The sequence below is a fragment of the Habropoda laboriosa genome, unplaced genomic scaffold (genome assembly GCF_001263275.1).
Source record: "Habropoda laboriosa isolate 0110345459 unplaced genomic scaffold, ASM126327v1 scaffold23, whole genome shotgun sequence".
In the NCBI taxonomy this organism is placed as follows: Eukaryota; Metazoa; Arthropoda; class Insecta; order Hymenoptera; family Apidae; genus Habropoda; species Habropoda laboriosa.
In genome coordinates this window covers 646,399-659,329 of record NW_017100140.1, presented here as the reverse complement: position 1 = coordinate 659,329, position 12,931 = coordinate 646,399, and the positions used below count along the sequence as shown (strand labels likewise).

Below are 12,931 nucleotides of genomic sequence, written 5' to 3'. Positions count from 1 at the left end.
CTAATTTCAAACAAAATTTCATAGATCCAAAGGAAAATATTAAAAAATCCACCCTTAATCCTTCTTTTCTGCAAGATAAAAAATTCATCCTTCACCCTTTCTCTAATTTAATACAAAATATTATGGATCCAATGGAAAACATTCAAAAATCCTTCTTTTCTTCAAGGAAAAAAATTCATCCTTCACCCTTTCTCTAATTTCAAACAAAATTTCATAGATCCAAAGGAAGATATTAAAAAATCCACCCTTAATCCTTCTTTTCTGCAAGATAAAAAATTCATCCTTCACCCTTTCTCTAATTTAATACAAAATATTATGGATCCAATGGAAAACATTCAAAAATCCTTCTTTTCTTCAAGGAAAAAAATTCATCCTTCACCCTTTCTCTAATTTCAAACAAAATTTCATAGATCCAAAGGAAGATATTAAAAAATCCACCCTTAATCCTTCTTTTCTGCAAGATAAAAAATTCATCCTTCACCCTTTCTCTAATTTAATACAAAATATTATGGATCCAATGGAAAACATTCAAAAATCCTTCTTTTCTTCAAGGAAAAAAATTCATCCTTCACCCTTTCTCTAATTTAATACAAAATATTATGGATCCAATGGAAAACATTCAAAAATCCACCCTTAATCCTTCTTTTCCTCAAGGAAAAAAATTCATCCTTCACCCCTTCTCTAATTTAATACAAAATTTCACAGATCTAACAGGCAAGATTCAGGAATTGATCCTTAACCCTTCTTTTCACTCCTAAAAAATTCACCTCTCATCCTTTCTCCAACTAAAACCAAAACCTCCATCGATCTAAAAGCTACTTCTTCAAAAGCGAAACTCAAGGATGCACACACCAGCTCAATCACACGTTTCCTTTCGCGTCGCGATCGTTTTCATTTCGCGTCGCGCCTCTCTTCCCATGTCCTCGCAACGAACCACAAACAGGCTCATCCAGACGCGCTGCACGAACCCATTCGATAGATCACTCGAATGTGAAACGAACCTTGACTTCTCACAGCTCGCCGTCGCCATCGTCGACGATCGATAGATCCCGCGAACACATTTCCATGTACACACCAGTGGCGCGACCAGTGACGACGTCGTCCAATGACCGGAGAGCACAGAGACGGAGGTGGACGGGAATGGACGGCAAATCCTTCGTCACGCGTCAGTACCAAGTTAGACGATGGTCTCCTTCTCTGCTCTTTTCGCGTTCCACCTATATAAACTAATGGTCCGGCCTAGGGCGAATGTCAGTGAACATTTCCTTTGTCAACTGGACGGTTCTCCTCTCGTGGTTCCCCTGCCATTGTCAACGTGATCTCTCGATGATCGCGAGGTGTGCTTGACCATCGTTCTCATCTGTGAACTTAACCGTTATCAGTGACATATACATTTGCAGATCATTTTTCTTTATTTTTTATTTTTCTGAGAGGTGTGACTGATTTCATAGTGGTAGATTGAAATATCGGTGCTGAAGAGATCGTCAGATGAGACAAGAGGATGCTGTTGCTATACTCGTTGCTGCTGATGCCGCTGTTAACAATGGCGGAGACCACGCAGCCCACCATGATGCAGGAAAGACGGACGCCGCGGTTGGAGAACTCGAGGAGCTACGAGGACTGGATCGGTGATGGGATTCTGAACGACGTGGACACTGTTCTCCCTGCAACACGGTCTCCATACGACGGTATACTATTAGGTTGTCCGGAAATAAATTGCGGTTTTCTGTTATGTCATATTTAGGGCTTTTCTGTACTATATATTTTAAATTTATTTTTATTAAGTAATATACCATTTGAACGCGTAGACGTCGCTCTATCATATAAACGACACACTTTTGTTTTTTACCGTCGTTTGTTCTGAGTGCAACTTAAAAACGTAACAATGGACAAGAAGCAAATTCGTACCATATTTTTATACGAATTTAAATTAGGACGTAAAGCCGCGGAAACTGGCCGCAATATCGATCACGTATTCGGTGAAAGCACAACTAATGAAGTTTGGTAAATCGTAAGGGACCAATACTCCACCACGATAACACCCGTCCGTACGTATCACAATTCACGATTCGAGAGATACACGAATTGGGTTATGAAACGTTAAAACACCCTCCTTATTCCCCCGACTTGTCCCCTACAGATTATCATTTTTTTAAACATTTCGATAACTTTTTGCGAGAAAAAATCTTCCGCGATAAAGGGGATGCTGTAAATACCTTCGTGGAATTTATTCATTCTAGAAATCCTGATTTGTATTGTAATGGAATAGGAACTCCTGCAAAGCGTTGGAAAAAGTGTACAGAATCTAATGGAAATTATTCCGATGAAATAAATTCGTTCTAAGCAAAACTACACGTCTTTAAGTCTCATGTTCCTAAATTCTCTCAGCTTTCATTTTTCTCCGACGAATTCGAAATTGAGAAAAGAAGAAAAGACGACGCTTAATCTACTCGACCAATGAGACAATTTCTATTCTCTGTTTACTGTTCGCTCCTCCCGAACACGTAAATTTGTTAAAGCCCGCGTGACCAATCGTTTAAGCCGGCGCGTGTCTCGAAACTAACGCGTTAATCATCGACCGCTAAACGAGCGCGTAATTACGGCGAAGCTCGTTAGTGACGTCTAATAGCTGGTAATATGGCGCACGGTAGTTGGTGGCGCATGGCCAGTCGACACAAGAAACCATAAATGCTTTCCACTCCAGTTCACCTTATTACCCTGTTCATTTCGCGAACGTGGCTAATAAGGAGCGCTATTCTCCATTTTTCATCTTCTTCGTCCCCCTTGCTGCCGATCGTACCGCGTTATCTGGTGCATCTCCAATGACACAGAAACGGTATCCGATTTAACGATCTAATCTCGAATCGTCGGAACCACGGTCTCGATGTTAACGCGTTCAATATAAATCGATATCCGATTTTAGCTCTTACCACGCGTTCTTCTGTTCACAGCTCGAAGGAGGCGAAAGAAGAAGCACAAATTGAACAGATACATCATACCGTTGATCGTCGGATTTATGCTGATTAAGTCGATTTTACTGCCGATCGCTTTGAAGACCTTGGCGATTTTAAGCGGCAAAGCGGTCGTCTTGAGTTTGATGAGCTTGATCCTTGCGGCGATTGTGGGACTGAAGAAGGTCGCTCAGAGTCATCACGGCGGAGGATACGAGGTTGTGAACGTGCCTATAAACAAATACAAGAGACAGGATGTGTTCGACATGGCGGACGATTTGGTGGAAACAGAGCCTTACAAGTTTTACAGGGAACGACGTAGAAGGAAGTAAAGAGATTTATTTTGGGAAATTTTGAAAGAAAGTTTTGCTCATTTCTCTCCCTACCTTTTTGAAAGTTCGATAATTAAGGCGTGTCGTGTGTCGTTTTTTTTAACATGTTTCCGAATGTCCGCGTACGTTAGGTACGTTTGTATTCGCGGTTGGAAGTAGCGTGAACGTACTAATCGCTCCGTTACACAAAAGGAGGAAGCCGAGAGTGAGTGAAGAGAAGTCAAAGCGAATCGTAGAAAGTGTTCTCGGACGAATTGTTGTTTCTCTGCTCGCCTCTGAGCAATAATCAATTGCTTTAACTTGGAATCAGAGGTTACGCAACGTCGTCGATTATTCACGAGGAGAAAGCTCATCTGGAATTCTTGGAATTGTCGAGGATTGTCGTTGTATTGACGTACTCGTTGGTGTTTGAATTTAATTATCGATAATTGAGAGAATAGAACGTACTCACTTTCGATAGTTATAGTTGAAAGTTGCGATGAATTATTCGTGAACCTCAGGTTCACGAATATGGATGGAGATAATGGAAGAAAGTGGTTGGAGAAAATATGTACTTGAGCTGCTTGAATAAGTCGGGAAGTTATAAAGATAAGAATGGAATGGGTTAGTGTTAAATAGGACAAGCCTCTCGAGGTCGTGCATTTCCTAATTTTCGCGTGAATTCCTGGAAGAATGATCCTTCCTTCGATCAAATGTGCTTCAATCTCGTTCTTCTCGTTCAATTCTCGATAAAAATCGTGTCGATGGAGAGTTAATGTAAATTATACGACAAATGCTCCGATCACATTTAAAATTCTCTGTACTCTTAAGTAATATTTAAAAAGAAAAAAAATCGTGTCGATTGAGAGTCAATTCAAATTATACAACAATCAGAGGAAATATTCTCCACACTCTTAAATAATATTTTTTAACAGACAAAAATCGCGTCGATTGAGAATCAAAGAAAATTGTACGAAAATCAGGAAGAAGGATCAAAATCCTTCGTTCTCTTAAATAACGTTCTCTGATCTATAAAAATCATGTCGACTGAGAATCAAGCCAAATTCTACGAGAATCAGAAGAAAGTGTCTTGTATTCCTCCAAGTGCAAAAGTCTCGCTCTTAAACAATATTTCTTAACAGACAAAAATCGTGTCGATTGAGAGTCGATACAAATTACACGACAATCTGAAGAAAGGATCAAATGCTCCAATCACATTTAAAGTCCTCCATACTCTTAAACAATATTTCTTAACACAGAAAAATCGTGTCAATTGAGAGTCAATCCAAATTCTTCCTCCAAATGCTCCAATCACATTTAAAATCCTTCACCTTTTCAAATAATATTTTCCATTACACAAAAATCGTGTCTCAATAGAGACTCAATTGAAGTCGCACTCCAATCAGAAGGAAGTAATCCCGACGCAACACTCAAAATTGAATCATCGTCGAAAGCAACGTGAGTAGCCGCGAAAAAATTTCTCCGTTTAACGCCTCATCCTTCCCTCTTCCTTCTTCCGCCATCCGTTTCTCTCTCCTCCACAAATCCAAACACCACACGCGCGACTCGTCTCGTTCCCCGTATCAACGCACAGCGAGCGAACACAGAAACGGAATATCGTTCCGTTGACAATCGGAAGTAGCCACCTTTCCTCGCCTCTCTCCTAACCTAGAAAATTAATCGCGAAAATCCATCGACCAGCCGACGTATCCCGTTAACGCCGAGATGACGAAGTCCCGCGCGGCTCGGCTGTTAAATATTTAAAGAGACCCGGAACGAGACAATGGAACGCACACCGCGAATAAGGCAGTTGCCATTCCGAGACGCGCGCCTCGAAAAAAATAAAAGAGAAAAAAAGGAACGAACTCAGATGAGATGTACGCATTGTTGGACATTGTTTGCCAGGCGAATGACACTGCCTGGGCTACTTCTTGCCGATTGTCGAATCACCGATCCGTAATAAATCGTCGCCGAAGCAGGACAGGTACTTTAACACTGACAATTAATATTTACTCGACGAGCCAACTCGAAGTGAATTATACAAACCTGTCGACATTTTTACCCCTTTTCATTCAGTCACGTCTCGCGTGTACCTGGTACTGTTGACGGAGCAAACAGTTCGCTGGTGAAAGTAGAATTTTCTTGGACGATTTGCGTGGAAGATGGACATGAAGACAGGGGAAATTTGGGTTCACTGAGATTTTTCTCCAAGATTTTTGTATATGTAGGGGGGACAATTGAGGGTTGAATAAAGGGGAAGGTGTTTAGAAGAGCGGCGTTATATCAGAAATCCAGTTGAACATGTAATCCTGGCTTGAGACGACCGATGACCGTGTCTGTGGGTCAAGGTGAGCAGCCTGCTGCACGTGGATGAATGTACCTGGATGCACCGGTCACGAACGTGGAAGATTTTTCGGTTCTAGCGTTTAGGGAGGAGCGGCGGAGATACCTGGGGAGATTAAGGTGAATTATGTTCATGGGCGCTAGGTTGGACACGCCTCTTCCTCGAGAAAAGCTGCAATCGCTTCCAGTCTCTAAAATGATAACCTAGTATCGCGTAAAATTAACGAGCACGAAGAACAATTATATTCAAATTTCACAGAGATACTTCAGTTATAAAAAATCTACACTTTGCTGCTCAACGTAAGGAAGTCGAAGTTGCTTTAAACGAAATGGTACGAAAAATGGTAAAGTGTGTAGGACAGTGTCCTAGATTTAGAGAACTATTATATTTAAGATGACAATCTTTACGATCAATCGATCCCCTTCCAATTTCCCCAAGTTCGTATCATTTCGAATGCAATCAGTTCGTGATGCACAGAGTTTACGGCAGCTTGGTTTACGGCGCCTCCCCTACTGACCCAAATACACGAGCCCAGCTGGGCCACCAATATCTTTAATCGTTTAGGCTAGGGTCCGCCCAGCTCGAGCTACGCCATCGACTCACGGAAGAGTCGGTCAGTGGTTTGTTTAAAAAAAGAAAAATATCGAAGAAAGTTTCTGTTTGACGGGGAGATGGCTAGCGACGACGTGTACCACCGATGACGCCTTGTGTGCCTTTTAGCCGTTTGTCGTCGTCACACGCGTCATCGGCTAGAGTGGGGATATTGGGGAGGGTCCCAGCTGGTGTACACCTATAAAGATAGAAGCTACGGAGGGTCAGATCACACTTTGCTCCGAAAATTTTCCGTTCGACGTGCTCAGATCCGTCTTGAACCGTGACCACTTTTTGTTTCTTCTTCAACTTCGTGTTCGCCGTGTCGTCTCGATAGAGATAGAGAAAGAAGATGAACAAATTGGTGATTCTGGGACTTCTCGCGGGGTCTGCGATGGCAGTGCCAATGCCGGACAACAACGAGCTACAGACGAACAGGGATCTTGATTGTTTAGAGCAAGATAACTCGCTGTTCAGCTGCGTCTTCGTGAAGACTGTCAGTGTGCTGGATAGAGCTTCTAGGTCCAGCGACATTGAGATACTCGACGGTGTGAAATTCGTCAGGGAAACGCCCAGTGAGTTGAATCGTCTTGGTGGACACGTTGATTGGTATATTGGTGATATAATTGATTAGACTTGAAATTTTTTTGATCTTTTTAAATTTCTAGTCTACTTGGTCGAACCTTGATTTTTAAATTCATACCAATAGAATTTTCAATTTAATCTTCGATAATATTCTAATCTTTGGTAGACTTGTAGCAATCTCAGCACCCTTGCAGACTTGAAATTTTCCCATGTTTCAAATTTTTTAATTTTTCTCAAATTTCTAGTATGCTTGGTCAAACCTTGATCTTTAAAATGGTACCAATAGATCTCTAATTTAGTCTTCGATACTGTTGAAATCTTTGGTAGACTTGTAGTAATCTCAGCATCCTTGCAAGCTTGAAATTTTTCAATTTTTATCAATCTTCTAGTTCACTTGGTCAAACTTTATTCTTTGAAATGGTACCAATGAAGTTTCCAATTTAATCTTCGGTACTATTGAAATTTTTGGTGGACCTATAGCAATCTCAGCATCCTTGCAGACTTGAAATTCTGACAAATTTCAAATTTTTTAATTTTTCTCGAACTTCTAGTATGTTTGATCGAACCTTGGTTCTTAAAATGGTACCAATAGAATCTCCAATTTAATTTTCTATACTGTTCAAATCTTTGGTAACCTTATAATAATCTCAGCATCCTTTTGTCAAATTTCAAATTTTTTAATTTTTCTCAAATTTCAAATATACAATATTTGGTCAAACCTTGGTTTTTAAAATGGTACCATAAAACCCTTGCTCTTCTCAAATTCTCGAATATCTCAAAATTTGTTTGTCTTTCCCAAATCTTTCCTTTGCCAAAAAAGTGTCCAGTGTAATATCGCAAGTGTCATTGCTCCTTCCAGTGGAACGTAGCGGAAAAGACTTGAAGACGGAAATGGACTTGATGAACGAACTACCAAGGGACACATCAGACCGTGCCGTCAAGCTTGCAAGCATGTTGTACGAATCCGCGATGTCCTTCCTGAAGTCTCACAGCCTGAAGCTGAGCATGCCCGAGGAGGGTTCAATCTCCCGCGCATTGAACGAAGGTAACTTTCTATACCACGCTATCATAGAGTCGCTCCCATTACGTAATCGTTCCCACCCCGATGACGCGCCACTGCTATGAACGAATAAACTGTCCGCCGAGCCTTTCACCTTCGTGATATCTATACGCGCCGCGGCAACCTGTTCCGGATAAACTCGTTCCTCGCGCGCCTCCTCCTCCTCCTACGTTCGCTTTCCTTCTGAAATTGTACGTCGCGTTCGGGGAGGAAATGAAAAAAAAAAGGAGAACGTTGGGACTGATAGTGTGAGGACCATTCATTAGCGACACTTAGGATTCGTTTGCTGACAAATTGCTAGGGAATACAGTTTGTTTGAAGAAGTTTCAGTTGGTCGGTGTGGAATTTCAGCTTGGTGATTTTGAAAGGAGCGAATGTTAAAAGACGACAAATTTTTTTTTTATCGCTGAGATTTTAATTTTGTGAGAAGGGAAGTAGTATTACTGACATTTTTAGGATTTTTGAAGTTTGAAGGAGTCATTTGACAGAGTTAATTTAATCGTTTAAATGTGAATGACGAACTTTGGATGAAAAGTGTCGCGTTTGAAAAATATTTTTAATAGGTGCAAAACTGCAGCTAATACTGCATAAAGTGAATTTCTGTATTTTAACTACTTAGTTAGCATGTAATCGTTTTATTATGACTTAATATTGATGGAGGTGGGCGGCAGAGTAGGTAGCGCCGACCTTTCATCGATCATCGAAGTCAAGATGCCATTCGTCGCGGCACGCGCAAAGATGGGTGACCGGTCGAATTTACTTTATTTACTATTCTCGGATGGATGTTTCTAACAAATATCGAAGAGAGGGGTGTTCCAAAGTGAAATTTCTGAATTCTTTCCAAAACTTTAAAGTTTCTCTCTATATATACTCTGTTTGATCGAATGCTCTTAAAATTAAGACGACAAAACTTTCTGAAAGTGTTGTAAAGAATATTTCTACATCTCTTCTTCTATATGAACACTATTTCTACATAACACACTACTATAACTTGTACTACATAACTTCAGTTCTTTCACGATAATACAATAATTAAAAAATTATATATACACTGGAATAATCATTACTTATTCATTGTAATAAATACATTACTTCGAACACCAAACTCTTGAAAATTCTATAATCATGCTCTACATTTCTGCGCTCGATTCTTCCAACATTTCCATCTCTAGGGTATCCCAGAGGTCCCAAAATTTCCTTAAAAATAAAAAGGGTATCCTAGAGTACTCAAAGTTCCCTTGAAAAGAAAAGGGCACTCTAGAATTCTCAAACTTCCCTTAAAAAGAAAAGGGTATTCTAGAATTCCCAAAATTCTCTTGAAAACAAAAAAGAATATCCCAGAATTCTCAAAATTCCCAAAGTACTAAAATCAATTTCCCTTGTACATGCAAACCCTTAATTTCCAGGTCGCGCAAAGATCAAGAAAATGGCGATGCCCCTGATCGCCGCCGCAGGAGTGAAACTGTTCGCCCTGGTGCCCCTCCTCCTCGGAAGTCTCGGCCTTCTGGTCATGAAGGCTCTCTTCGTTGGCAAGATCGCCCTCCTCTTAGCAGGAGTGCTCGCTTTCCAAAGACTGTTCGGCGGTGGCAGTAAATCAGAAGGACCTACCAGCATCTTCAGCAAGAACGTTCAACCAGCATCTGGATGGTTTGACAATGCTAATCAAGCCTGGCCAGCAGGTGCAGCGGCTAGTGGTCAATCTCAGGGCTACTACAAGAGAAGCTTCGATATCGAGAAAGAAAAAGCTGACGCTCATTCGATGGCTTACTCTGCTCAAGCACCCATTACGAACGAAGCTAATTAAACGACCTCGAACTCCCATGATACATGGTGAACGACAGAATCCGGGTTACCTGGATGCCATATCTTCCGAGTTTCGATCTGTTGCAATGCCTCACTTCGAGCTCGTTCTTCGACTGCTAGATTATTTAAGCGAGTAACTTATGGACCATGTAAATTATTCGGTAACACTTTGTACTAATAAATTATTCGTTAAAATTGACAATGGTGTTTACTTCGTTTATTAGACAAGTCTTCGCTGCTACTGAAATAAGGATGAGAATGTTAATGACTTATAATTGCACATTTTCGCAGGTATAGAGGAGAGGCTCATCTGTCAGAAAAATCAAAAGTAAGCCTGCGAATTTTTATAAAAACTTAAAATTAAATACAATTGTGATACGTTGCTTCTTGGTATTTATCTGGTTCTCATCTATCAAAAATAGGCCTACAAGTGTTTACGAAGACACGAAATTATACATCGCTACTTGATACTCAAAATTTTAGTATTATAAAGTTCCTCCATCAGAAAAATTAAGAAAAAGAAAAGATACAAAATGAAGTAGAATAACTATACATAGTTTCTTCACGTTCAAAGTGTTAGCACAGCTTCTTCAAGCGACAATCTACGTCCCCAAAAAGTGGAGAGAAATAAACGTCGGCAATTTTTCAAACGAGTCAACACGAGAAAGATCGAAATATGCTTATCGGAGGAGTGAAGCACGTCGAAAGCGGGTACGATTTCTAATTTGACGAAATTATTTATGCACGCGGCTGTCGGGCAAGGCGTGAATGTGCATAGAAAACGCTCTGTACGTGATTAGTGTTGGACGACCGTGAAAATATCGACATGTTCGTGGATCGAGCCGACAATCGTTCTGGCTCATATGCGATTCTGATCGGACGCGAACATACCTATCCTCCGTTCGAACTCCCACCCGCTGTTTTACCCCCTTTTTTCACGCGTTTCTCCTTCGCGTTTCCTCGCTCGTCGTTCCATTTCTCTCTCTTTCTTTCTCACACTGCACAGTGACGACGGCGCTCCTTCCCGTTTCTTTCCGACCAAACGAAAACAGATTCGGGACACGCCAGGCGGTTTTGCATGCCGTTCCGTGTCACACGCGCGAACAGACACGGAAATCTAATTTTCACCGAGAAACTTATTATACCCGCTGTCTCGTGAATATGATGTACCGCGAGAAAACACGCGGGAGTGGTTCTGTCGTTGAAACATTCCTGGTGTACGACGATGGAAACTCGCGCCATTGTTACGTTCCACGACAATGAAACGTTTGTTCATCGACGAAACGACGCCTCCTTTTATTCTTTTCACTATTGAAACGTGATGTTTCGTTGCTGGTTGTCTTCTGATAGGGACTTCTATTCTGAGGACTTCGTTTCGTGGATGAAATTTTGATATAATGATTGTTTAGGTTTCGATGTCTCTTAGGTATACTTAGGTGACACATTTTACTTCGAGAAATTTAGATATAATTATTTTTCAGGTATTTCTCAGTGACTCGTCTTATTTTCAGAAATTTGGATACAATTATTTTTTAGGTTCAGACGACCCAATTATTTTTCAGACATTTTTGAGCGACTAATTTTACTTCGAGAGCTTCGTTTCGTGGACGAAATTTAGAAACAATGATTTTTCAGGTTTTCATGTCTTAATTAGTCTCTTAGGTACACTCAGGTAACTCGTACTTTGAGAAATTTAGCTAGAATGATTTTTTAGGTTTAAATGTCCCAATTATTTTTCAGACACTTTAGAGCGACTAATTTTACTTTGAGAGCTTCGTTTCGGGAATAAAATTTAGTTAAAACGGTCTTTCAGGTTTCGATATTTTTCAGACATTTTTGAGCGACTAATTTTACTTCGAGAGCTTCGTTTCGTGGACGAAATTTAAAAACAATGATTTTTCAGGTTTTCATGTCTTAATTAGTCTCTTAGGTATACTCAGGTAACTCGCACTTTGAGAAATTTAGCTAGAATGATTTTTTAGGTTTAAATGTCCCAATTATTTTTCAGACACTTTAGAGCGACTAATTTTACTTTGAGAGCTTCGTTTCGGGAATAAAATTTAGTTAAAACGGTCTTTCAGGTTTCGATGTCTCGATTAGTCTTCGGGTATCTTTAGGTGACTAGCTTTACTTTGACAAATTTAGACGTAATTAGTTTTTAGGTTTCGGTGTCTCTGTTAGTCTTCAGGTAGATATGCGCGGATGACTCACACATATTCATGAGGATGTTCCAATTATTTTTCATCGATATGGTACACGCTTTAGCGATTGGCGACTCATAAATATTCCAGAGGATGTTCCAGTTATTTGTCATCGATATGGTACATTCTTCAGCAATATATCATCATATATGCCAAGCACACGAGAGCAACGCTAGAATCTCCAGATCTACATAACAGAATAATAATACTAATCCATAAATGAATGAACCAGTAAGATTATAACATCCCAGATTTACGAGCCGTCTACAATTCCTTTCTTCAAAACCATCCTCTTCCTACTCGTTCCTACCAAAAATTTCGTTCTTCCCTATCTCTGCGCTTCACAGAACAATTCTAAAATCCTCACAATCCCTCTTCCTACTCATTCTCACTCTCCTCTATCTCTACACTTTTCAGAACGATTCAAAAATTATCTTAATTACCTCTCCAAACGAAATGAACCGTTCAATTTCACCGATTCCCCGTCTGCCATCAAACGCAAGTAAAAGAGCGCACGATGTGTTTGCCGAATGGCTCGAAAGTGATCCCGCTGGAAAGGAAAATTAGTTTCTATCGTAGCAGACGCTACGTCACATAGTAGACGATTGGTGTGCAACTGACGGTGGGTGAGACGTTCGGAATTAAAATTCCTGACACCGCGGCCCTTGCACGTCGCTTGCCAAATGGTTCAAACTGGCCCCACCATCGTCTACGGGTCGACGTATAAAAGAAAAATTGCCCCTGGGGCAAACAGTCAAAATCCTCGTTCGATACCGAACCGATCAACATTGCCGTCCTCACGATGAAAGCGAAACTATTGTTCGCGATATTCGCGCTGCAAGCGATCGTATCTGTCAGAGCCGAAGACGCGAGGAGCGTGGAGATCAAACTGGCTAAAACGATGGACGAGTTGAACGAAAGGGACACGATCAAGATTTACGGCAACATGGTCACGCTGGAGAAGGTGTACGTTGACGAGGCGGAAGCAGGGAGATCTAGCGAGGATCCGTTGGTGAGCAAGATCGAGCAGTTCTTCAGAACAAGGAGAGTGCAGATTCATCTGCCTAACGACGGATCCTCCGCTG

The 12,931-nt window shown here is 40.8% G+C and overlaps 3 protein-coding genes across 3 annotated transcripts in view; all 3 read left to right on the top strand.

Annotated features, from left to right (window-relative positions):
- Positions 1-1,501: 1,501 nt before the first annotated feature.
- Positions 1,502-3,283, top strand: LOC108579887. Its single transcript, XM_017943510.1, has 2 exons — positions 1,502-1,700; positions 2,952-3,283. Exons 1-2 carry the CDS (start codon positions 1,502-1,504, stop codon positions 3,281-3,283), a joined length of 531 nt encoding a protein of 176 aa, XP_017798999.1.
- A 3,266-nt stretch (positions 3,284-6,549) lies between these two features.
- Positions 6,550-9,646, top strand: LOC108570449. The gene is made up of 3 exons (XM_017932315.1): positions 6,550-6,772; positions 7,642-7,827; positions 9,249-9,646. The coding sequence occupies exons 1-3, from the start codon at positions 6,550-6,552 to the stop codon at positions 9,644-9,646; spliced, it is 807 nt and encodes a 268-aa protein (XP_017787804.1).
- A 3,002-nt stretch (positions 9,647-12,648) lies between these two features.
- Positions 12,649-12,931, top strand: part of LOC108570501 — a 2,785-nt gene continuing 2,502 nt past the window's right edge. The window contains 2 exon segments of the mRNA XM_017932372.1: positions 12,649-12,928; position 12,931. The exon segment at position 12,931 is cut by the window's right edge and continues 59 nt beyond it. Coding sequence (XP_017787861.1) covers positions 12,649-12,928; position 12,931 — 281 coding nt within the window.

What these genes read in the sequence shown, in the direction of transcription:
- LOC108570449 (XM_017932315.1), top strand. Translation starts at nt 6,550, where the DNA reads ATGAACAAATTGGTGATTCTGGGACTTCTCGCGGGGTCTGCGATGGCA. An exon ending in ATTCGTCAGGGAAACGCCCA is followed by an intron (nt 6,773 to 7,641) that starts GTGAGTTGAATC and finishes TGCTCCTTCCAG; the next exon opens with TGGAACGTAGCGGAAAAGAC. An exon ending in CTCCCGCGCATTGAACGAAG is followed by an intron (nt 7,828 to 9,248) that starts GTAACTTTCTAT and finishes CTTAATTTCCAG; the next exon opens with GTCGCGCAAAGATCAAGAAA.
- LOC108579887 (XM_017943510.1), top strand. Translation starts at nt 1,502, where the DNA reads ATGCTGTTGCTATACTCGTTGCTGCTGATGCCGCTGTTAACAATGGCG. An exon ending in ATACGACGGTATACTATTAG is followed by an intron (nt 1,701 to 2,951) that starts GTTGTCCGGAAA and finishes TTCTGTTCACAG; the next exon opens with CTCGAAGGAGGCGAAAGAAG.